Source organism: Alligator mississippiensis, chromosome 1 (genome assembly GCF_030867095.1).
Source record: "Alligator mississippiensis isolate rAllMis1 chromosome 1, rAllMis1, whole genome shotgun sequence".
NCBI classification, from domain to species: domain Eukaryota; kingdom Metazoa; phylum Chordata; order Crocodylia; family Alligatoridae; genus Alligator; species Alligator mississippiensis.
In genome coordinates, this window is record NC_081824.1 from 340293787 (window position 1) to 340319986 (window position 26200).

Consider the following 26200-nt stretch of genomic DNA (forward strand, 5'->3'; position numbering starts at 1 on the left):
CTTAAATGTAACAATACCATCTATTTCTGAGTTATGAGGCAAAGTTACTACCATGCTATTTGTCATAAACTCAGCTAATCAGTGATGATTGAGCCAAGAAATACATCTCCAAATGATACTACAATTTATCTTCCCAGTTATATGTTACATGATTTTATAGATCATCTCAACACGGACTTTAAATATCTACTCCCAGTTAAATTGCAATTATGGCATCAAACAAAAAAGCTGATGCTTATAAAAATATAACTGTGTAGTACTTCATGAGGCATTCTACCAAGAATGCTAAAGAGAAAACTCGTGAGTTGCAAACACCAAAGCAAAATTTGGCTTTCAGTAACTGTTAAGGAAAGCCTGAACAACCTGACAGAAATAAAAAGCAAACCAGTGACTTTATACATGCTTTATATACAGTGTTCTGTGCAGAAACAAGTACTTACAACTAGAGAATATCAACGGGCAAGAATGTTCATCCATTGGGAAATTATGTAGCTGCAGCTGGCATTCTGCATTGATGGTAAGCCTGTGGAAAAAAAATAGGTAGCCATCACTATATATCAACACAGTGAAAAGCTAAAGGAGAAAGGTTTGGTAACCTTATATAAGAGTTCAAGGTACAACAGGGAAAATTTTAAGTGTGGCCATAGAATAATGGTTTTTATAGATAATTTCGTCCAGACCTTTAATGAATACAGGCTATAAACAGCTATTTGGAAAAAAATATGCTAAGAAGTTGGGGGGGGGGGGGGCGGGAAGGACACATGTATCCCAAGTTATTTTTGAAGAGTACTGTATGTGTTTTATTTCATATTATATTGTAGGTGTAGGGTCACAACTGTCCTAAAATATTCCTATTTTATGCAATGTTTTTAAACTACTTACAACCTATGCCAGGGGTTTTCAACCTTTTTTAACAAGTGTACCCCTTTTGCCTCAAAGTTCAGCTCATGTACCCCTTTACATTTTTTTCTTGTTTTTAAGGGGGGGGGGGGGCGCAGATCTAGGCCCCAACGGTGAGGGAGGAAGGGAGGGAATGGGGTTGGGGCAGCAGCAGATGCCACAAAGCCAGGGTGTAGCATGGGACAGAGCCACAGGAGTGGCTCATCTACGGGGCATGGGGGTGGGGCAGCTCCTGCCACTGTGCGCACCCCAGTGGAGACCTGTTGTGTATATGCCCCCCAGATCTGTGCACAGGGTGGAGGCAGCTGCTGCTGCAGGCTGGACTCTGCACTCCACTGCTGCTGCCTCTAGAGAAGCATGACACCATGTGCCTGCTGCTGTCGGGGAGGCAGGGGACAGACACACACAGACACACACACACAGATGCAGACACAGACACCCCTCCACCCCTCCAGCAGGGAACTATGTGTTGGGGGAAAGAGTGAGGCAGGGGAGAGGGAAAGGGCTGGAAGGAGGCAGTGCAGGAAAGAGTGGAGCAGGGGCAGGCGTGAATGGGGCCCAGGTCAAGCCATGAGACAATGGGAGCCTAGCGGCACATCCAGGGGCATGGAGGGGAGGCTCCCAGCACTGTGTGTACTTCAGGGGAGCCAAGGGCGGGGCATGTGCCCTCCCAAGCTGTGTGCCATGTGAGGGCAGGCTGGACTCTGCTGCTGTGTACCTCACTGCTGCTGCTTCAAGAGCAGTGTGACACCATGTGCATCCCGCCACTGGCGGCTCACCGCTGGGCTGCTGCCCACCCAGCGACAGGATGCACATGGCTGTTGTGCCGCGCTTGAAGCAAGCAGCAGCAGTGAAGCGCAGAGGGTCTGAATGGCAGCAGTGTTGGGGGGAGTGTGTTTCTGTGCATGGTCCCAGGAGCAGGGCCAGGTTGGGCAAGGGTAGTGGCGCTCCTCTGCTAGATGCACAGGTGCTGCCTAGCTGGATGCAGGGGGGGAAAGGCTTGCACATGGTGGCCACCCTGCCACCACCCACCGCCCAGCGCCACTGCCACCCTCTGCCCCATGCCACTGCCACCACCACTGCCGCCCACTGCCCCACACTGCTGCTGTTGCTGCTGCACCCTGCTTTCCTACAGCCAGTCACCTGTGTGGCTCTGTGGGCTGCTGATGGGCCTCACACCTGGCCAATCGTGTGCCACCCATCAGCAGCCCACGGAGCCATACATGCAACCAGCTGTGGGAAAGCAGCATAGGGTAGTGGCAATGGCCACTTCATGTGACCTCCCCTCATCAGACCAGGTGGCACCTATGCGGCCCACAGAGGGGTACCATTACCCTCGCCCCCTCTCCCCCACCCCAGCCCTGTTTCTGGGAGCAGGCACAGAAACTCACCTGTCCCCCCAGCCACTGAGACCCTCATGGCTCTATAGGAAGGGGGTGGCCGCAGTGCTTCCTTGCTGTTGGCTATTGGCTGAGGGAGGGAGCCAATCAGGAGAGTGAGCTGAGGTGTGGTGAGGAGAGGTGCCATGATGTGCTGCATGGGGTCCTGGGGCATGCTCCATCCCTGCCTGTCCACATGTACCCGCTATGACCTTTCTAGGAATCCCTAGGGGTATGCGTATCTCAGTTGACAACCCCTGACCTATGCAGTCGATACAGGGGGAGAACAGTAAAGGCTTCTTGGCATGCCTTCAAAGGCATGAGCTCAAACCTCATTCTGGACTTGTGCAAAGGGCTACTGCCAGTCAAAACAGCTGAAAGTAGATACCTGGTCATTTGGGATGAAGAGTCAAAGGAGAGGTGTAAGAAGGCAGCTGGAAGCATGGGGCAACAGGATGCATGGAGGCAGCATCAGCTTCCAGCTTCTACCATGCCACTGATATGGCTATACAGCTTGGCAGCAGCTGCTGTTTTTCTGCCTCTGCACAAGCTGGCACTTAAAGCTGCTGCCCTGGTCTCCCCCCCATAGTTACAGTACTGAGTCAAAGTCTAATGGACATGATGCTTATTCCCTGAATACTATTAGCTATATGCGATATACAAAGAACACATCACAAGGACAAAAGCAAAGGTTAGCACTTGGAACAACATTCTATATAAGCTCATCAACTCAAAATGGGGAACTAACCCCTAAACCATCTGAACCACTGCTCTGGCTCTCAACTTCTCCCCTGCCAAATATGCATGCCCTGTCTGGGAGAAATCCATATACGCTAAGCACTTTGACACTATTCTGAACGATAGCTGCTGATGCATCACAGGACGTCTAAAGTTTACCAGCGTAAACATTGTGTACCTGCTGGCTGGCACTGCTCTGTCTGACATCAGAAAAGCAGTGGCCAGGAAGCTAGAATGATCAAGACAAACTGAAGATGTGAGACACCCATTATATAATACACAGCACACAAACATTGTAAGTCATGCTGAAGCTTCCTCACCAGCACCCAACCTCTCAATACCACACCCAAGGAGATACAAGTACAGATGTGGAATGAGAGGCTGAAGAAAGTACCTGAAAGTGGAAAAATGGGGAGATCTTTGACCAATTCAGATTACCTACAATATTTAAGAAGAAACATTTAAAACAGATTTAAAAGATATGACTCACTAACTTAGGCCAACACAAATGATTGTAAAGTGTTTTTTTTATCCAACAGTCTAAATGTTTTTTTAACACAGAGGACACTACAAATTGAGTGACCTTTAAAACTACCATTAAAGCAACAGGGGTTTAGTCCAAGAAATTACAAAAGTAATCTATTTAGGAACATAGGCCTTAAAGAGTTCTCCTCATCAAGTTCAGTTTCCTGCATTCACAGGCACTCACTAACCCAAACAACTCCCCGCTTCAAGTCTTCACATACAGCTAAAAGGCCTAATACCTGAAAGACCTTATAACACGCCCTAGGTAAAAGCAGAGGAGATGAGGGCCAATGCCCTACCACTGAAATGCAAAAGGTTGGTTCACTTATGCTCTATGCTACAAAGCAAGGCAGAACTCCTTGCACCACTATAATCTACAGTAAAATATCCTTACTGATACCACATTAGACAACTGCCATTACCCTGAGTGGAAAAGTAACACCTTATAGACAGGGATCTCTGAGTTGTCTAAGTTATGGTAGGAGCATCAATGCACTTTATCAAAACCCCCAGCCTTAGCTGAAGCCAGTTTCCCAAGGCTTCTGAGGAAAGGAAACCAAAAATCAAAAAAATCCCCAGAAGCATGTATAATACCGAGTGGGGAGAATCCTTTCTGGTCCAATTTGGTGACCAGCAAAAGCTCTGAGACATGGAATTACCAGATACTTTCCACATGAGAACAGCTAACTTGTTCCCCCATTGTAAAGATCTGAACACCTAACCCTACATCTCACACAACAATTATTGATCAAGGACTCCTGGTCTATCATCCTTTCCATAAATATGTCCATTTCAATCTTAAAGTGACTCAGTGTCCTTGTCCTCACCACCTTTCTTGGAAGAACATTCCAAAACTTTGTTGTGATAGTTAGAATTTTTTCCTAATTTCCTATCAAAATGTGTCCATAGCCATTTGATCTTGTACCAAGGCTGCTTTCCAACCTTAAAATATCTTCTTCCATAGCATTCACCCTAGAAATGTAGTTGTAAACAGGTCCCTTTTATATGCCTTCTCAATATGTTTTACTAAACTAAACAAGTCAAGCTCCTTTAATTATGTTTTATAAGAAAAGGTCTCCACTCCCTCAACCATAAGAGTGGCCCTTTGAACTTGTTCCAGTTGAAGTTAATCTCTTCTGAATGCTGGTGAGCAAAACTACACATAGTCTTCTAAATGCAGTCTTACTAATGCTGTGTATGAAGACACTAGTACTTCTTCTCTCTTGCATGTACCCCATCGAATGCACAGCAAGATTGTGTTAGTCTTTTTTACAGCTGTGCAGCTTATGTTCATCCTACAAGCAAACAATGCACCAAGGTCCCTCTGTTTCTCAGATATTTCTGGTCTGTGTCCCCAGATTTTAACTGAATTCCATTTTTTGTTTCTTAGGTAAATGACATTGTACTTCTTGCTTTAAACTTAATGTCGCTTCTAATGCTCCATTCCACAAGATTATCAAAATTGTCCTGTACAGTAATCCAGTCCTCTTCTGTATTGACAATAGCTCATCTTAGTATCATTTGCAAATGTCATGAGGACACTTCCAGTTCTAGTACCAAGGTTACTGATAAAAATGTTAAACAGTATGTATGTGAATGGTGTTCTTAGATTAATCTCTAAGGAGATACCACTGGTAAACTTTCTCCATTGAGATGACTCCTCCTTCAGCATAACCAGCTGTAATCTCTTTCTGAGCCAACTCCTTGTCCACCACCTCATGCTTGTAGTACTAATTCTCATCCTCTCAAGTTTGGCCAATACTTTTGCATGAGACACAGTATCAAAACCTTTGCTTTGGCCTAGGTAAATTAAGATACTGCATTACCCTTATCCAAGACGCCTGTTTTCTTCTCATAAAAAGGACATTAGTTTGACATGATCATCTTCTGATAAACCCATCTTGTGTTTTATCCCGTTTCCTATTTCCTTCATATCTTTAACTATTCTTTCTTTCAGTATTTGTTCTAAGATACTGAACAAATGTTACTGAAGTAAAATTAACACGCCTGTAATTGTCTGGATCACTCTTTCTCCCCCCCACCCCACCCTTTTTTTTTTTTTTTTGATAATGAGCATTTTATTTTCAATGTTTTTAGGCACAGGGTACTGCCCCCAAGTTAACAGATTCCATGAAAATCTGTAATAGAGAAGTCAGTATTTATTTCATGTGCTAATCCCTTCAGTGTACTAGAATGGAGATTATCTAGTCCCTCAGATTCTGCAGTAGAGACCAGTATAAATTTTGCTTCCACCTCAGAGCTGGTAAATTGTATATTCATACCCACACTGCCAGTACACCACCAGTTTTCTCAGTTACTTCTTCATCCTGAATGAAGACTGAGGCAAAGTATTTATTGGATACTTGGGCTGTGCCTGGTTGGTCCTGGATATCTACTCTATCGGCAACATACATTGTCCCTAATTCTTCCTTTCTGATTCTCTTGTTATTTATATGACCATAGAAGGGGTTTTTTTTTTCCTGTTAATTTTAATATTCTTCATCGGATTAAGCTCAGCTAAGTCTTTGGCAATTCCCATTGCTTTCACATCCTTCATTTATTCATAACAGCCTGTTTAAGGTTCTTGTTCATCCCCAAGTTTTGCAGTCCTTGCCTATCCATTTTTCCTCTAAAATGATCAGTCCAGTCATTCACTTTACCTAAGAGATATTTTGGTTTTTTTCCAAGTTAGTCCTTTTGAAAGTGAAGACCTTTGTTATATTATTTCCCACAGCCCGTTATTTTATGAGATCCTTGCTATTAACCCAAACTTCATCCAAGGTAGCTTTGCTTCTTGTTGATATAATGACCAGTTGACAGAAAAATCTATCAGCCAATTTGTTCAGAAATATCTGCACTCTACTACAATAGAAGTGGGATCATTCACATCCACACACTGACACACAGCACATGTACACCAGTGTAATTTCTCTCAGTTTAGACATTCATTGAAGTTACGTTATTGTACAGAGCAGACATACAGCTATGTGTAGTAGGTGCTATTGCACCATATCACCACTAGGTGGCAAGGCACAAGTAGTAATCCATTCTCACTGTGCAAATAGATAACCCAAATGAACTGGAATTGTGAACGTACAACACTGGCGTAGCTGGTGAACACAAAACACCAGTATAGTTACTCTTAACTTTGAGAAATAACTTTCCTTTGAATTGGAGTGACTTATACTACTATAAAACTGTACATTGTGTGTCTTTTCCACATTTAGACTGATGGAAAGGTAAATTACACACATTTAAATATGCTATGTGTCTACAACCAAGGTTATAAATTATCTTCTCTTATTTATCAGGACCCACTGAAATAAGCAAGATTCTTTCGAGGTTTGCATCAAACTTCAAAATAGGAGAATACTATAAAAACTAAGTAGCAGTTTTCAGTAGTGGTATTCCTACTGGTAACCAAGTATCATGAGTGTGACAATGCACTGAGGAAGCTGAATACAATTAGTGCAGAAGGCGTAACATGGAAGGTGTATTTCACAAGCAGACTGCTTGTAGAGAACCTTGTTTATGGTAGAATGGTATATCTGAATAGTCCAGTTTCTCAAATGAATAAAAACAACCTTTGATGTAAACGGATCCATTTTAAAATACAAACTTATAGCTTGAAACACCATATTGTTTACTTAAACTCTAATATTTAAGTAATTATGTTTTTTGACAAAACATACGATGTACGATTTTTCATTATGTTTTGTATAAGTGAGCAGACATGGGTGCTTGCATGCATCTAGTTTCCTCCAGAATTTTGACACTTCTTCCTTCAGATTTTAAATTGGGAAGTGCAGAAGAAAAAAGCCCAGCTTTCAAAAACACTGTTCAGAAAGGGACACCAAGCACTTTTAGTCAGACATGTCCTCTTCTTACCTTAGAGTATACAAGATTTTCCCATCATTCCATATTCTCAGGAGCTGGTTGGGTGTTGTGATCCAGTGAGCTTCTGCTGTCTTGGAATTTCGGAAGATTGTATCTGGTATCCAAATCAAGCCAACCATATTGCTGTTCAGAGTCAGTATTTTCATGGTGCTGTTGAAACGAAGGCGGCTGTCTGTCCAGGTCTGGGCAAAAAATATATCAATTTGGTATTCCTGTAATAAAAGCATGCCATACAAATTGGAATCAGTTCCACATATCTCATTTTGATAACAACTATCAAACTAATGGGTCTTATTTTTGGCTATTGCAAATTGGTATAGCTCTAAAATCAGTGGAAGGAGATTGATTTATACCAGCTGGAGGAGATGATTATTTACAGGTCCTGTCCCTTCCCCATCCAACTCTGCTTCCCAATTTACAATTTTCTTTCTTAAAATTAATTTAAAAAACCCTAAACAATTATCTCCTGCACTGGCTCTATGCCTTAGCAAATTGTACATCACCACACCATTCTGACCATTCTTCTTTTTAGGAAGTTACTGCCTCTGGAAAGTGACAACCTCATTATGTATCTGTTATGGCTTTTTTGGTTTAGCCTAACAGCAGAGACTTTAAGGAGCTCCTGGATAATGAAACAGGTATTTTAGATTCAGGTAGTACTAAATAAATGTAGACATTTAGCAGTGAAATAAGTCAGCTGAGATAGCAAATTCTCTTACTTGTAACAATCTATTTTCTCATCTATCCAAATTAACAATATTTTTCTGTTTCTGAACAGTTGCTTAAACATTCCCTTGCATGCATAGCCTACAGAAGAAAGATTTTATACCAGGATTAGAGATGCACATTTATTTTAGTTTATAGATACCTCATGTTTTTGGATGTCAAGTGCCCAGAGCTCTCTAAAGATTCCATTAATATGCTAATATTGTAGTCCAGATGCAGCAATCTTATCGTTCCCTTCGTTCTATTTCTATAACCATGTTTCTATTACTAAATAGTTTTAATAGGGTTAATGATGCAGACAATAAATACATCTATGCACACAAGTGCACACGCACACACACACACACACACACACACATTATTGCATGTATATTATTACATATCCCCTAAACTCTCCACAACACTATATTAAAAGAAGTGTATTTGATTTGCATAAGTCAGTACTCAAAATTTAGAAAGTGGCGGAGTCATATTTTCTTGTGCAACTGTATATCAGCCTCCCTATGCTCCCTAGACATCCAACCTCCCTAGGTGCAGTCTTGTAGAAAAAAATATAGCTAACTGCTAAGTAACGGGATTTGTACCCTGAACCTGTGTTAGAATTTTAACTAATTTTTAGGTGTTGTCTGGTTTCCCTGCGTTGTTGCTTTAATTATGCTCAGTTCAGGCTATTCATCCAGAACCAGTGTTAAAACACCGGAAAAACTTATTTTTCGACTGTTTATAACACTAGTCCAGAAGCAAATTCAGGCACTATCATCTCTGGGTGTGTCTACGCTAACTGAACAGTAGTGTGCTGGGCAAAAACTGTGCTAATAAGCTACTGCACAGTAGTATTAAGCTACACAGTAAGCGTCACTAAAAACCTGTGCGTTGGTGTTACTGCACAGTAGTACAAGTTACTGAGCCAGTACTAAACTTAATGTGCAGTAACTACGTCACATTAATGAATGAGTAGACACGCCCTCCGTGTGGCAAATAGTCAATGGGCTATATAAGTATTCCTAGTATATATACACATACCAGGCAGAAGATCATGTTATGGCTGGAGACATGATCACTAAAAGCAGCAAGAACATCCTCCTTTTAGTTGTTCTACCTTATTTTTCATTTGGATTTAGTAGTTTTTCAGGGGGAGGATGAGAGATTTGAATTTGATGGGGTTCATATTGGTCTTGGTGTGCAAGGAGTTTGCAAAACTTTGTACACTGAGACACGAAAGGCCATTAAAGTATCCACCTTATGCTAATTGTTGTTTCTATTTTTTAAAACTCGTGATAAGTGCTTGGCTACTACAGCAATGAGGGCAGGAGGCATAAGCAAAACTAGCTAGATGTTATAAATGTTAAGAAATTGCTTCCTCACCTTGCCATTATTGCAGAGAGTGGATCATTTACCTTATTTTATAAAATACATCCCATCACTGTAACACCTCTGAGAAGAGAGGCTTCTGTCTCTCCACTGTCTACAGAATGGCAAGTGCTAGACATGATCATGTCCCTGCTCTTAAAACCCTCAGTGATGGAAATTCCACAACCTTCCTTGGAATTGTGTTCGCATATAGGATATGAATGGGAGATGCAAAGGTTTTTAAGAGCAGGTTAGACAAACCTCTGTCAGGAATTATCTAGCCAGAATTGATACTACCTTGAGACGGGACAGTGAAATGGGTAACCTCTCAAGGTCCCTGCCAGCCCTGTTTTCTATGATGCTGTGTGTTTATACATCCATTTTCTTTAAGTGCTGAGCTAGAGGAACTGTTGTTTTAGTTCACAAGCAGAGACCAGTATTTATGGAATGAAAGACTATGATGCCACACATTTGCAGCTGGCTAATGACTATGGCGTCTCTGACAAGTGGATCTCACACGACATTAATATCTGAAATTATTTTTTTTAAAAAGAATGCGTATTTTGCTTGCCAAATTATTCCTAAATTTAGAAGCACTTATAATTGTATATACTTAGGACTTTGTCCAAAGGGAAAGGCAGCCCCTCAGTGATACAACTAATAGTCCAACTTACTTCTCTCCCCCCAATTCACACATGCCTTTCTCTACAGTACTAGAGAAAGGGATAGGGAGATGCAGTTAACACTTCCTCCATAAACTACACTCCAAAGATACCATTGGTAAAATTTAGCCCTAGAATGGATCAATATAATTACATTTACTTGACTGGGGTGTTTAAATTTGGGCCAAATGTTGTCCTGTGGGTTCATAAAACTGCATTGTATACAAATGCAGTCAGATTGTTTAGAACACATGTGGTCAACCTGTGGTATGTGTGCCACAAGTGAGGATTCATAGATTCATAGATTCATAGATGTTAGGGTCAGAAGGGACCTCAATAGATCATCGAGTCCGACCCCCTGCATAGGCAGGAAAGAGTGCTGGGTCTAGATGACCCCAGCTAGATGCCTATCTAACCTCCTCTTGAAGACCCCCAGGGTAGGGAAGAGCACCACCTCCCTTGGGAGCCCATTCCAGACCTTGGCCACTCGAACTGTGAAGAAGTTCTTCCTAATGTCCAGTCTAAATCTGCTCTCTGCTAGCTTGTGGACATTATTTCTTGTAACCCCTGGGGGCACCTTAGTGAATAAATACTCACCAATTTCCTTCTGTGCCCCCATGATGAACTTATAGGCAGCCACAAGGTCGCCTCTCAACCTTCTCTTGCGGAGGCTGAAAAGGTCCAGTTTCTCTAGTCTCTCCTCGTAGGGCTTGGTCTGCAGGCCCTTAACCATATGAGTGGCCCTTCTCTGGACTCTCTCCAGGTTATCCGCATCCCTCTTGAAGTGTGGCGCCCAGAATTGCACGCAGCACTCCAACTGCGGTCTGACCAGTGCCCGATAGAGGGGAAGTATCACCTCCTTGGACCTATTCATCATGCATCTGCTGATGCACGATAAAGTGCCATTGGCTTTTCTGATGGCTTCATCACACTGCCGGCTCATGTTCATCTTGGAGTCCACTAGGACTCCAAGATCCCTTTCCACTTCCGTGCCACCCAGCAGGTCATTCCCTAGGCTGTAGGTGTGCTGGACATTTTTCCTCCCTAGGTGCAGCACTTTGCATTTCTCCTTGTTGAACTGCATTCTGTTGTTTTCTGCCCACTTGTCCAACCTGTCCAGGTCTGCTTGCAGCTGTTCCCTGCCCTCCGGTGTGTCCACTTCTCCCCATAGCTTTGTATCATCTGCAAACTTGGACAGAATACATTTCACTCCCTCGTCCAAGTTGCTGATGAAGACATTAAAGAGTATCAGTCCAAGGACCGAGCCCTGCGGGACCCCACTGCCCACACCCTTCCAGGTCAAAACCGACCCATCCACCATGACTCTCTGGGTGCGACCCTCTAGCCAATTTGCCACCCACCAGACTGTGTAGTCATCCAAGTCACAGCCTTTTAACTTGTTCACCAGTATGGGGTGGGATACCGTATCGAAGGCCTTCCTGAAGTCTAAGTATACGACATCCACCCCTCCTCCTGTGTCCAGGCGTTTCGTAACCTGGTCATAAAAAGAGACTAGATTGGTCAGGCACGATCTGCCTGCCATGAACCCGTGCTGGTTTCCCCTCAGCATTATTTGTCCTGCCGGGCTCTCACAAATGTGAGCCTTGATAATTTTTTCAAAGACTTTGCCAAGGATGGTGGTGAGGCTGACTGGTCTATAGTTCCCCGGGTCCTCCTTCCTCCCCTTCTTGAAAATGGGGACCACATTGGCCCTTTTCCAGTCCTCCGGGACTTGGTCCGTGCGTCACGAGTGTTCAAATATTCCTGCCAGTGGATCTGCAATGATGTCAGCCAGTGCCTTCAGCAGTGAAGAGTGGAGAGTGTCTATGTCTGGTGCATGGCAGATTGGGGAGGGGACAGGCAGTACAGTGACAGAAAGGTCAGGGAGCAGGTTGGTCAGGAGAAGGGAAAGAAGGTCAAAGTGGTGCTTGCGAAGGCTGCAGAGCTAACTTATGGTATTGTCTGCTGAAATGGTTGTCCCCCGCTGGATTAGAATGTGATCCTCTGTCCTTCACGCAGCTTGGTGTGATTTATGAACTAGTATTGCACCTGAATAAACAGCAATTATTCTAAAGTCTTTTATAGTCTTGTATGCATGTTTCACATTTAACAATTAAGGATGCAGTTTACTGTTGAATAAGAGGTAAAGCAAAGCAAAAAATGGATTTTTGGTTCAGTAGGCAAATTTTAAAAATTGGGAAAAAAATTGTTTGAGGCAAAAATATTTCAGCAAATCAAAAAAAAAAAAAAAATCAACCCAAAATGAAATATTTCTTTTCACTTGGGTCTTATTTGCCCTCTTTAAAAAAAAAAAAAAAAATCAAATTTTTAATTGAAAAAATGTTGTTTCAAAGAAAAAATGTTAAATAGATTTATAATAACTAATGCAAAATATTTTGAGATCTGAAAAATTCTACCGTATTATTGTTAGTTTATACTATTTGTGAAAATTGTCCCAAATTTGTGAACTTAATGTTTGGGGAATGTGTTATTCAATGGAAAAAAAATGCCTAGGAACAGATGCTTTGTATTTGATATCTGAATCTTGCCCTTTTCTGTTTCATCAATTAATACCTTTTTAAGTGAATGCTAGCATTCTAGCTATCCTTTGTACTGATTGTGTGATACTTTCTTTCCTTGCTTAATTTGTTGGGTAGGTGAGAGTTAAGTTTAGCCTGGCTATTAAATGGAGTTTAAAAAAAATCAACAGATACCTGAGCCAATAAAGCAATAATAAAAACTGTCCTGCCTACCTAGGAAGAGGGCAGAAGGCAGAAGGCAAGGCGGTGTGGCACCTGAGAGACTAATTTGGAGAGATCTGATGTAGTATGATGTTCCCTATGAAAGCTTATGCTTCCCCGAAGCAGTAATTTTTAGGATGCTACCCTGCCCTAACTTCAGACTTTCCACCTATGAAGAGGTGAAGCTACATCCTCAATAAGAATGAGGCCAAACCCACATACTCACTAGCAAAGCTAATTGTCATAAGTTTTGAAAGCTGATAACTAACTTAGTTAACTGCTATGCCATCAGAGTGCATGCAAACTCAGCAGGTTGTGCAAGCTTCCCGCATGCTCACGGTGTATGGTTGTATTAGCCAAAGCTGCAGCACAGAAGAATCTCAGGGTTCTCCAGGCCACCTTCTGTTGCAATGCCTTATGGGACATTCTTGCAATACGTTATGGGATGCTAGCACAATGCCTATTGTATGTGCTTAGGATCTCCATTTCAGAATTCTCTTTTTTTTCATTCTGTAATAGTTACACTTTCCATTTCCAATCCTTTTAAAGAAGATAGTTGCTTGTTCTCTTCTCTTTCTACTGTCCATGTCAGTCTTGCACAGATCATAACAGTCCCCATGCTGTACAGCTAGGTTGTCATTCTTCTGTATTTGTGAAACCTAAGTGACTCCTGCTTGTTATCTCTGCTGCTCACAGAGCTAACAGGACTTTTTGAGGAGACAGGGGGCACAAATACATGCAATATTAATGTGACACAATAAACATCAGCACAGCACAGTGCACATGGGAGTTTAATACTCCCAGGCACAGCATTTACATGTGCACATGGGACTGCAACACATTGAGCCAGGACAGCACAGCCCCAGGTGGTAAAGGACCCAGGGGGTCAGCCTGCCAGTACAGAGCTGCTCCCCCCTGGTTCTATGTGCTGAGGAGGGTCTGGCTGGTGCACAAGGGTGCTACAGTGTGGGGCTAGCCAGCAGGCAGATCCCTGCACTGTAGCAATCTTGTGCCGCAGCCAGCTCCAGTCACCATCTAAATGTACATTGTAGCCGAGTAACTAACTCTGTTGTGGGATAGTACTTGTATTGGGCAGTACTATCCTATAGTGGAGTTAATTAGTTTACTCTGGCCTAATAGGGGTGCACAATACAGTGATGCTTTATGGCAGAGATAATTAGTCAACTCTGCGGTAAAGTGCCTTGCGTAGATGAAGCCCGAATGGGTGTTGCAGAAAGCAAGTAAAAATCTCATGTGTTTGCAGGCATTTGCTAACAAGCAGAACACTTTGGAGCGGCAGCATGTCTGGCCAGTGAAATGAGCACAGAGGATAGACATGGCTGCGCAGTGTGGTTATGGGACAACATACAGAACTTGCAGACAAGGCAGGCCACATCCCAGAGTTGAATGCAGAGCCTGCCGAAGCTTCTAGCCCAGAGACACCAAAAGGAAACAGCCTTCAAAAGTTATCCTTTAGCACATGGCAACCACTATCGAGAGGCTTGCAAACCCAGACTACTACAGTAGTAGCATAACCAGAGGGACAAGAGGGTTGGGATAGCTCGGCATCAGTGTCAGGAGAATATTCAGAGGGGGTGTCAGAACGGCAGCCCCCAGAGAGCCCCCTGCAGCTACTGCCACAGCAACCTGTGTCTGGGGAGCTTGTGCTAAGATGAGAGCAGCCTGCATACCTGCCACAGCAGTCTTTGTATGAACCCCTGCATAAGTATATTCTTCCCTCCCTCCCTCCCTTTCCTGTACACCCTCTGCACTATTCAGAATATCAACATTTTAAGTTATACCTTTGTGCTGGATGTTAGTGAACAAAAAATTCAAGGCTGGAAAATCTACAGTGGGGGCATATTATCATCATTCAAGCCTGCAAGGTGATGATGATAGCCTTCTGCACCAGGTTGTGACTGGTAGTGTGTGGGGTAGGCGAAAGGAATTTGAATAAATAGGTTCCCCCCGGCTGCTTCTCTCAGAAGTGCCTCCGCCCTGTCCTTTGTTTTTCAGTTTCCTTCTATTTAGAACCCCTGCTTCCTGTGAGTCCATAGTGTCTGCCTATGAAAGCTTTTGTGTCTCTGAAGCAGCTAGTCTCCAAGATGCTATCCAGCCCTGCTTCTGCCCGAATGGAGGTGGGGTGTCAGATGCACTGTATATCCCAGTCTATCCTTCTTCCTCCATATTTCTGGCAATTTCCCAAAACTGGAATCACAGAGGACACTCAAGGGCCATCTAATTCAAAAGGCAAGGAGAGATTCCTCTCCAGCCAGCATAATCATATGTGTTGTGTTGAAATGCCAGTAGTAATGTTAGATTTCTGGCCTATCCTGATGCTTTACCCAGAGAAGAGGTGATCTTGTGACCACCTACAAATTCATTAGGGGGACACAGCAAGGGATCAGAGATACTCTGTTCACCAGGGCAACTCTTGGGATAACAAGGAGCAATGGTCACAAACTGACAGAGAGCAGATTTAGGTTAGATATCAGGAAGAACTTCTTCATGGTAAGGGTGGCCAAAATCTGGAATGGGCTCCCAAGGGAGGTGGTGCTCTCCCCTACGTTGGGGGTCTTTAAGAGAAGGCTGGATAGGTGTCTGGCTGGGGTCATCTGACCCCAGCACTCTTTCCTGCCTAGGCAGGGGGTCGGACTCGATGATCTGCTGAGGTCCCTTCTGACCCTAGCATCTATGAATCTAGGAATCTATAAACTGTATGTCTAGATAGAAGTAAGGTGGGAGTCAAATTCTGCCTGAGCAAGTGCAAAATGTCTGCTGAATATGCTTTTGATTGATTGAAGGGGTGCTGGCAATGCCTCATAATTAGGCTAGATCTCAGCGAGGTAAAAACTCCTACTGTTACTATGGCAGGCTGTGCATTGCACAGTAGGGAAACCTTGCCAGCAGGGTTGCAAGGGAAAATGGGCAGACTGTGTGGTGATTTTGAACAGCTAGATACAAGGCCACGTACAATAGCCGATTGAAAAGCTATAAGGCTGAGGGAGTCCTTAAAAGATTACTTCAGCAGAAGGTCTTAAAGGGTACCTCTTTTCTTCACATTTATTGTGTGTGAGGCTTGAATATTGAATGTAAATGATTTATAAGGAACTGTCATAAATCCTTTGGGAAGGAAGTGTGGGTGGTGGTTTGGTATTTACCATTTTCCAGTAAAGTCAGTTTGAATCCTAACAAATATTTTTATTGCATGCAAATAATAAAAAATAGAAGAAGAAAATTGGATCCAACGTGCACTTTGAGAAAAGAAGAGTACACTTTGTACTGTTTAAAACCATTCCCACACCAAGCACAAGTCACAAGTCCCTGATGGCACTTTTATTACTCAAAGGCATGTATACACATAACTATAGTTCATCTGGTTTTCCATGGGCTCTGAGTGAAATGGGTAAATTAGCTGGCAGTGCATATACCTGGTATTAGTATCAGCCACCATTGAATTATCTATGGGCTAGAAAGACAGCTGCATTCTGTCAGTCCTCTCACCACTGATCCTTCTAGGATCTTCCCACTATGTGGCCCCAACAATCTTTTATAGAGTGGAGAACTCTGAGGGTGTGGACAGACATAACACTTGAGCCATTTCAAGAATGTTTCTGATTGGGAACCAGTTCACAGTTGTCGCCTGACATAAGTGTCCACACATACAATGCTTAGGTTTCCAAGTAGAACCCTCCCCTTTTAGGGATTGCATTGCTGCCTGTCACGGCAGGGTCCTTCAGGAGGGCCGTGATCTCCTCAAGGTCCCTCGCTCCGTGTCAAGGCCGGCCCAAGGCACCCTCTTGTTCTCGCCCGCCACGTCTTTGATGTTTGTATATATAGTTGGGAGGCTGCTTATGACTCCCTGGGCACGGGTACTTGGGACCTCTGTCCCCGCGGTCCTTCCAGACTCCTGTGGTCTCCTGGTGTAATGGGTGCTCCCCAGGCACCCTAGCCTTATGGGCTGCGTGTGGCTCCTACCACCCCTAATACCATGCCCCAAGCCTCGCAGATGTAATAGATGTTGGTGTGTCTGCACGCCCGATTCCCGGGCCCTTCTTCTATAACCTAGCCCACTCTTGGGCCTTCTCTATACTAGGCTAGTCCTCTGGGACGTCCTCTGGGACGTCCTCTCGATCCACCGGTCTTTAAGGCCCACCGCACTACCACCCTTTCTGATATGGGCTCACCGCACTGCTACTCCCCGTCCTCTCAGGGGCAACTGCAGCACCTTGCCCTTCTCTGGGTTCTCCACGGTGCTAGCCTGTTACCGGGCTCCTCAATATGGACCCTCTCGGGCTCCTCAGTATGGCCCCGCTCTAGGGCTCCTCAGTAATCACCCCTTCCTGGGGCTGGGGTCTATGCACCCTGCAAGTGACGCCCTTGCTGGCATCTGCTGCGCCCGTCCTGGGCTTCCTAATATGGCGCTCCCCCTCTTTGGGGCTCGCCGCGCCTACACTGGGCTCCCTGATAAAAATCGCCCCTCTCTCTGGGGCTGGGGTCTACGTACCCCACCCGCAACCCCCTGGTTTTGCGCCCGCAACCCCACTGGTTGTGCTCCTCACCACCAGTTGTGCCTTCACTGGCGCACAAGCTGTGCCCTCACTGGCGCTGGGGCCCCACCCCTCTGGGGTCCCTATGAGGCTCAGCTGCTCCTCTCTGAGGTTAACTGACCTCACAACTCTGCCCTGTAACTCTCGGGGCCTAGCACGCCCTCCCTGGCGCCGGGGCCTCACACTCCCTTGTGAGTCCCCAGTGAGGCCTCCTCCAACCCCTACAGCCTCACCCAAACCTCTGGTTGTAATACAAACATTAACTAAACACAACACAAACCTCCTGGCTGTAACTCAAACCCGAAGCCCTATGGCTATAACAACATTGCTCCATATGGCAATGGTACTTGCTACTAAGCTCCTTTCCACATCCTCACTCCCAGAGCTCCTGCCTCCCAGGCTGCTGGCAGAGAACTGCCAGCCTGGCCTCAGCCCTGGGCTTTATAAGGGCCAGGCCCTGCCCCCTACAGGCAGCTGGCTCCCCTTAGTTGCTCCGGCAACCCGCAGCTGTGCTCGTTACCCTGGCAACCCTCAGCTGGGCTCGTTCTGTCCAGCCAGGGCTCGCTCTCTCTCTCCCTGGCAGTCTCTCCTCTCTAGGAGCAGGAGCACCGGGGTGCCCTGCGACACTGCCCAAAAGCCACCTGGGGATGTAGAGTACCCAGCCCATCATGCCTTCCAAGGGTCAGGGCCTACAGTTTCCCCAGGATTCCTCTAGAGGGAGAGGAAGACTTGGATTGGGGTAGGGGGCTGAAGTGGAGGGTTTGCCAGTGCTGGAGGGCTGTGTGGACCCCTGCTTGTTGTGTCCAGGGTGTCAGGTGTTCTAAGAACTTCCCAGCTTTTACTGTCTTCAGTAATCTATTTGGTTATGATCTGATGCCTGGGTTGGTACTTTTCTCATTTCATTGCAATAAAATGCACTCCCATTATACTATGGGAGCTAAAATTCTATTAACTGGATCTTCATTACTAATATTAGATGTTATAACGAGGTAGTCAGTCCCCTTAAGAAAGGGCAGCCAGCCTTGTTACAAACATTCGACTGCGGGGCAGTCTGCTAATGAGGGGGTGTCCCACTAAGAGCTTTATAAAGCTCCTAAAGGAGAAAATGGGGAAAAAGGGGAGCAAAGTGTGAGGGAACAGCCTGCTATGAGGAGAAGCTAGAGTGCACAGTGGCTCTCCTCCTAAAGTCTGTGGAGGATAAGGTATTATAGTTTGTTTAGCTGGAGATTGGACCTTGTGTTGTTGAGAATAAAGGTACCTGTAAACTAATAATGCAGCTTCTCTTCCTGCAAAAGGCAATGAGATAAACAACCCAGTTACAGATGTTTGTAAAATAAATCAAATGTTTTAAACACTTACTCCTTGGTTCTCTGGCTGCAAGAGGGCACCATTTTTAAAGGGGAGAGGACCTTAGCTGCTGCGAATCAGGAAGCATTGCATCCATTCAGGCACCATCCCTTCCTTCCTCACTAGGCTCATCTTGGCTCTCTTGGAGTCAGCTGCATTCCTGTTGCATTTCTAAGAATTTCTGGCTTTTTTAAGAGACTTCAGGAATTACCTACATACCCTTCTCCTCCATAACCTTTTCTGTGTACTACCTGTGTTGCTTCTTGCAGGTCACAGAACAGGCCCACAGCAAAAACCAAAGTTAAGCTCCTAACAGAAAGGATCCAGGAGTGGTTCCAGTTATTCTGTTTTCTGCCTTTATGTTAGGCTGTAAATACTTCACTTTTCCAACATCACGTCTAATTCCTTTCATATAGATTGGCTTGAATTTCCTGTTCAGTCTCCATTTAGAAATTCATGTTCCTATGGTTGCCCTGTAGTGGAGCTAATGCATGTTCTTCACCTCACAAGCAGAGAAGAGATAGGGTTTTTGTCTTGTCAAGGCAGGATCTCTCTCTGAGAGGAGCCATACCTGTTTGCTCACAAAGGAGAGCTAGTAGGGGAAGAGGAATTTCCTAAACAATGGAAAATTATCAACAGTCACTGAGTGAGGGGGATGATAGAGCGAGGCAGGTTTCTGGTTACTGGGACTGCTAGGCTGCTGGTAACATGGTTCAATATTTTGTTCACTTTTATAGGGAGAGGACCATCATGGGATTGTTTTTTGGAAGACTGTTGGCACCAACAGAAGTGACACAGTGGTATACTGGCATTGTGCCAATTGCTATATGTTTGCTGAAGTCTCAGCTTATTCAAAGAGATGGCTTTCCTTAGACAATGGAAGGGTGAGCTCTTCCAGCTTTCATCAATTTAGATTTGGATATATGGTATATAAATGATATTGACATAACTTTTTTAGTGTAGACCAGGTCCAACATATGAAAGAAAGACTGGATCTGGATCACAATGTCACAATCCTGGGTTCTTCTAATGTCTAGTCCACATCCATTTTGAACCATAATATTTTATATAGAATGAAAGTCTTGGCAGGAGCTAACAGTAAGACAAGGAAAGTATCTGCCTTTTTGCTGATACACAGGGAAGTAATTACTTCTTCATTTCTACCTAAGGCTCTAGCCTAAGGAATCATTCCTATATATATGGAAAGTAGACTTCAAATATACATAACTTCCAAGTCTTAAGATGCCTAGAGCTGCTAATTTTCTCCTTTTCTGAGACATTTGCAAATATGCACACAGACAAGGTTTCACTTTTGTGCAAATATATATGACATTAATATCCACTAAATAGGAGGAATGAGGGAATACAGAACTATAAATTTGTGAACATAAGTTAAAGCTTGTACTATAAGTAATAAAATGCAGTACCAAGGTCTCCTAAGAATACGTGTTCTGTGAAGAATATTTAATGAGTGAAGAAATTATAAAATAGATTATATAAAGTCATTGATACTAGTCACCGATTCCAGCAAGAGACACATCAGCTTTCCAAGCACACATTTTGAGGTCTTAACTTATTCAAAGAATTCTTATTAACTGTTCACAAAAATAAATGTATTCAGAAATTATATGCAGTGGACTGCTCATGACTAATGAATTAGAAAATATGAAAAGAGCTTGCACTCCTGAGTAAGAGAGTTCCTTCACACCAAAAAATGGGAAGAAGTTTTGAATTCTCCTCTCTGCTGCTGATAGGCTTAAGAAGTGAAGACTGTAGTAATAGTTTGATTGCTAATGTCACTCACCACCTCACCACAAATACAGTATAGCTTCAGAGAAAAGGGATGCATGGTAATGAATGAGAGAATAGGTGCTGGAGGGTGAAGAATTGAAACGTTAGGATGTTAGATGCTTTTTTCATATGAGGCTAACTTTGGTGTAGACTATGCTGGTTGTAGGTAGATTGGAAAAGTTTTCTGTTTTAACAGGTCTTATTGTCCTGAATTAGGGTGACTATTCGGTACTCATTGTAGCTGCTGTCTTTTTGAAGTGCTTACATGACCCCCTTCATTGCAGATGCTAAGTCCCTCACAATTTTTAACACATTTACCCTCACAACGCCCCTGTGAAGTAGGGAACTGCCATAATCCCAGTTATATAGGTGGGACTTTAAAAGACTAACTGATTTTACCCAAGATCATACAAGAATTGTGGAAAAGCAAAGACTGGATCTCCCAAGCCCAAATCTAGTATCTTAACCATTCTGCCTCTTCAATCTTTCAATAGTCACTTTCAAGTTAAAAAAATAATGATCAATTACTCAACAAAAATGCAATGCATTTCACACCAACAGAAGCAAAGATTTAGTACAGTTCAACAGAATAGTTTAAGTGTTATATGACTTGCAAGTGAAACCTATAAGAAATATTGTGGTGGTGGTGAATATGAAAGCAAATTCAGAGATGGCAATCATAACATTTCTTGTAAGGTGTATACATATTAACATTTCAGCTGTTGTTTGAAATAGATACAGGGTCAATCTACATATGCAATTATGTGAAGCAATAAACTCCATAGCTTATTGCTCTGGGGTTCATTGCTCCTGGGTGCACCATTTGAACATGGGTCCAAGATGGCAGCATGCCAAGCTAGTGGGGAGCAGCCCCAGCTGGCAGGGACCCCAAGAGGTCAGCCTCCCAGCCGAGGGCTGCTCCCACCTGGCTCAATGTGCTGCAGAGGGACTGGCTGGGGCACGAGGGTGCTCCAGTGTGGGGCTAGCTACCCTTATGCCCCAGCCAGACACAGCAGTATCTACATATGCACTGTTGACCTATTGTGCTGCAGAATTTTTTTAGTTTAATCCAGTCTAATAGGGGTGCACATGTAGACATGCCATATTTACTGAAGACCTAACTAGTCTACCCCACAATAAATGTCTCATGTAGAAGTGCCCACATTTTATCTACTTACTCCTGCCTTCTTGATTTTTGATCAAGTTGAGCACATAACTACATGCATGCTTGCAAAATTTGGGCAACTGTCTGTGCAAATGCCTAACTGACTTATTTGTAAGTACCCTTGATTATACATGATTAGGTTGTTTAACTACACAAGCAAAATTTCTTTCTTGTACTGTTTTATTTTTCTCAGACCTGTTTAACTTACCATGCTTCTGTAGTTGTATCCAAGCACTGGACTTGTACTTTTCTTAGCTATGTAGTATGAGCTAAATCCTGGTACCATGTATGACCTTGGGTGTATAGACACACTCTTAAGGTAAAACTCCTTCATCTAGTACCCCATATTCCAAACTTCTAACACCTCATACCCCATGTTCCAAGCTTCTAAGCCATGACATTAGTATCAGCTCTCATCAGTATCCTAAACATAATCTTTCTACAGTTCCAGCACTGGGGACATTCTAATTGACAGTATACCTCAGTAGTAGGCAACTTTTATGGCTGCAAGCCAGGATGACTCATCTTGAGTCAGAGGTGGGCAGGAGGGCAAGTGGTAGGACCTGCCCACAGCCAGAACTTTTCTCTGCAAGTAGCATGGGAAAAGTGTACACCGTTACTGCTTCTCCCCACAGTAGCATGGGGAGAGCTCCCATGGGTGCAGCCCCCACTGCTAAATGTCATCAAAACCCCACTTCCACAGACCAGGTCCAATGGCTTCAGAGGCAGCCCACTGGATGCCAGCCTCTGGTCTACCTTGACTGTTTGCCTCTTCAGGGACATACACTATGTGATGCAAACAGACAGAGGTTTTATTTCAGATTTGTAAAATGGTTTCTAAAAGTTGCAGCTTCTTCGACAGCACAAGCTGTCCATCCAAGACTTGGCAAAATAAAAAAAAAAATAGTTGTGTGCAAGTCCTTGTCTCAGTTTCCTCGTCATTTGAGCATTCTTTGAGATTTGGGTCCATATCACTTTAGAATTCCATGTCAGGCTTCTTGTCTTAACACCACCATATCCTTCTGATCTTGGCTGGGGCTGTGTTCAAAAAGTTTCCTTTCCTCCAAAAAAGTGTCCCTTTATTCCTCTCCCATCTGTGTGTACACAGTTTTTTTTAAAGTGCTGCCCCAAAAGTCTGCTTTCTTTGTTTCCTTTCAGGAAAAATGAATTCCCTGAGATTTCCTGATTCTTGGCCAAACTGGTTCCTCTAAGCTTCAGTCAGCCTATCATCCTAGGCTAAGAACTGACATTCAAAAAGCCTGAGGTGGAATCAATTTAAGTTATGTAATTTTCTGTAAGCAACATAAGTTAGATCGGTAGTGAATAGAACATACATTTGCCCTTTCAAGGGGAAAGGCACATAGGCTGCCTGCACTGGCTGAGGTCACCAGGTTGAGGGTGCTTCTGCAAGCTTCCCACTAGGCCCTGTGGGTTCCCCAGGTGCCAGAGATTGCCAAGAGCAACCAAGCAGCCAGGTCACCCATGACTGGTTGCTGGGCATGGGCAAGCAAATCGCTGCATTTTGCTTTCTATGACTGGACAGATTCTTGGAGGAAAGGTTCATCAGCAGCTATTCATTATGGGAGTTAGGGGTACAGCCTTTGAATGAGAACTTCCTAGACCTTAGATGCTGGAGGCTACAAGTGAGGGAGAAACAGTGGAAAAAAACATGGTTATACCCTGTTCACTCTCCCTTTTATTATCCACTCTCTGCCACTGCGTGCCCCAGGATACTAGGCATGCTGGACATGGTCTGACCCAGTAAACAGTGGTTATGTTCTCATACTCTAGGGTTGCAATGGAAAACTCTTTTCTTAAGACCCATTTTCTTTAGATCCATTTCAGGAAGTCCACAAATACATTTAGGAATTATCCACAGCACAATCTTCAATTAAACATCATTATGTTATTTAAAACCAGTGAGATTTAATTTTTTTACAACACATTTAAGAGTCACCCATGCATTTTACAGTCATGAGAGGGGAAAGTTTGACCTAGGCTGCTACTTATAGATTGTGATGTTTAGACAATGTATCCTCTATCTCAGTTTAAGCTTCAGGAGTTGCTAATCTCATGTTACATGATGTAACGGAAAAGCTGCTGTGAGCTACACTTTCCAAGGTACACTATAAAGAATAAAAAATGAGTTTGGTAATTACTCGCCCGCACTGGTTACATTGATACAAATATAAAACCATAACAAGGTATTGAAACAAATACAAATTGTGTGTGTGGGGGGGGGGAGGGGGATGTGCAGCTTTAGTTCAAGTTTCCTTCATTACTAAAAATATAAGAGGTGATCAAAGAGAGACTTCAGCTATATCAGGCGGGTAATTAGGAGTAATGGCAGTAGTTTTTGCAACTTACCCAAATGAGGAAAGCTCTCCCTTTGTCACTATGGTAACACTCCCACTTCTATTTCTCTACTGTGAAGCAATAGTTCCCCTCCCAGTTGCTATAGTAACAGCTTGCAACAGGTTTCTCTTCACACCACAGCTGCAATTCCATCTCTGCATTGCAGGCTTTGGTCCTCACTGCAGCTAATTGTCATTAGTTATTATATTGAGTTGTCTAATGTAAGCTGCATTCAGTTACATTAAAGGTTCTTATGTACCTCTGAGTGTAGCTGAAAATACATCATAGGGAAGGATGCCAGAAACATCCATTCTGTGTCAAACAGGACAAGTTACAGAGATGTTATTTGTTTGTTTGTCTTAATTGACACATTTATACAGGTAAAAATCAACTAGGGACAGGGGACCAACACAATGCATATAATGGTAGTGGTGCACAAGTTTCTGCTGGCCCTCTGCCCAGCTGCGACTTTCACCAATGATGCTAATTCAGGTTTTTTGAACATCCTGTAATTTTAGTGCTTGAAATAAAACAACAAGATTGACCTGATCACATTTCACAAAGAATAAGGATGAGCCCTCCCCCCTGCCTCTTGTACCTTAGCTTACATTGCATGCTGGAATTCCTTAGTTTTTGAATATTTATTTTTCCTTAAACAATGGTCTTACATTAATAATTTATTTATTTACTTGTTCCCCCTTCCTCCCCATTTGTAAAAGGTACACTTGTAAGAGAAAAATATTTGGAGCTATTTGGTCTAGCCTCTTGCAAGAATTTTGAAACAGGAGCTAAGCTCTCCAGACTTCAACAGCCATTCTAACAAATGTAAATGCTGTCACATACAGAACACCCTACACTAACTGTTTTCACCGTGGTCAGTCTTAATAGAGGCATCTGTAATTGATTCCAATTCTTTAATCCAAAAAAGGGATTGTCTTGCAAGACGCTGTCCGAATGCTGAACTCTAAACAAAGGCAAATTACAGGGTAGGGGCCATTTCTGTGCTGGTCTAAACTCAGAGTTGCTCTCTTTTTTTCTCTGAGTAAAACCAAATTAAATCCATATTAATGGGACTAGAATTTGGCTCTATTTTCTGGTATTATAGTCTGTATATCAATATAGGCAATCTATATTTTTTGACAATGCTCCCTCTCACTGATATTTCTAAAATACATCAGGTAACTGTGACATAGCTGGACTCCAGATGTGGTCAAATGTGCCTTTGAGACATACACCTAGGGTGCTTTCATCTTCAGGGGTGACCGTCAGCCTGAAAACCCTCCCTGATATCTGCTGCTTGACCTGAGAACAGGCTGAGATGCTCCAAATATCATTTCCCTTATCTTTGGCATCTCAGCTTTACCTGTCTCACCTCTGCCATCTCTTAGCAGAGGGGATTTTTCCAGTTAGAAGAAACACACCCACGTGCTCAGAAATGATAGATCCCTCCTTCCATAGAAGAGGCCTGCCTGTATGGACAAATACTCTGAAATTAGACTTACCCTGATAATAAGTTATAAAAAATGACAAAAAATGTGTTATCCAAACAAGAGAAGACATAAGAAATCAGCAACCATATGTTTAGATAAAAAGAGAGAGAGAAGGATGAACACATAAAAGGAACTATCAGAACAAGAATCTGAGCTCATCTTGTATCTTAAACCTAAGAATGCAGTTTCTACTCGGATCAACAGGTTATAAAGCAGCTCCTACCTCTAAAATTCCTATCAAGGCTTCCTTCAACTTCTCTTGTTGGCCAGAATACCCAGCCCACCTAGCCCCAAAACACCTTATACACAGGAAGCTTTAGGCAAACACTTTCTCTCAAGGCAAAGCTTTAGCATGGCTTTTTATCTGGCCATGTCCATACATCATTCATTGGATTCGTGAGGAGCCTCCACTATGCATATAACTCCCCTCCTCCCTGAAAGGGCGTATTTATTTACCAGATCAGAAATCTTTCCTGTTCTAATTATCATCAGACATACAGATTACTAATCCAATATCTCACTTAATTTTCCACTGTGAAAAATGTCTTTTCCTGAATAGACTGAACTGCCAGATGCCATCCTTG

At 43.4% G+C, this 26200-nt stretch overlaps 1 protein-coding gene across 1 annotated transcript; it reads right to left on the reverse strand.

The window, feature by feature from the left end:
- Window positions 1-100: 100 nt before the first annotated feature.
- Window positions 101-22057, reverse strand: LOC132249383 (gamma-aminobutyric acid receptor subunit gamma-3-like). The gene is made up of 3 exons (XM_059724400.1): window positions 21980-22057; window positions 7431-7651; window positions 101-523 (listed from the first exon to the last, which is right to left on the reverse strand). The coding sequence occupies exons 1-3, from the start codon at window positions 22055-22057 to the stop codon at window positions 394-396; spliced, it is 429 nt and encodes a 142-aa protein (XP_059580383.1). The 3' UTR covers window positions 101-393.
- Between the last annotated feature and the right edge of the window lie 4143 nt (window positions 22058-26200).

Bases quoted from the DNA above. Each gene is read 5' to 3' on its own strand.
- LOC132249383 (XM_059724400.1), bottom strand. From the start codon at position 22,057: ATGGTACCAGGATTTAGCTCATACTACATAGCTAAGAAAAGTACAAGT. The intron at 7,652-21,979 runs GTAAGTTAAACA...CTTTTATTACAG, and splicing joins GATACAACTACAGAAGCATG to GAATACCAAATTGATATATT. The intron at 524-7,430 runs GTAAGAAGAGGA...TTTTTTCCACAG, and splicing joins AAAATCTTGTATACTCTAAG to GCTTACCATCAATGCAGAAT.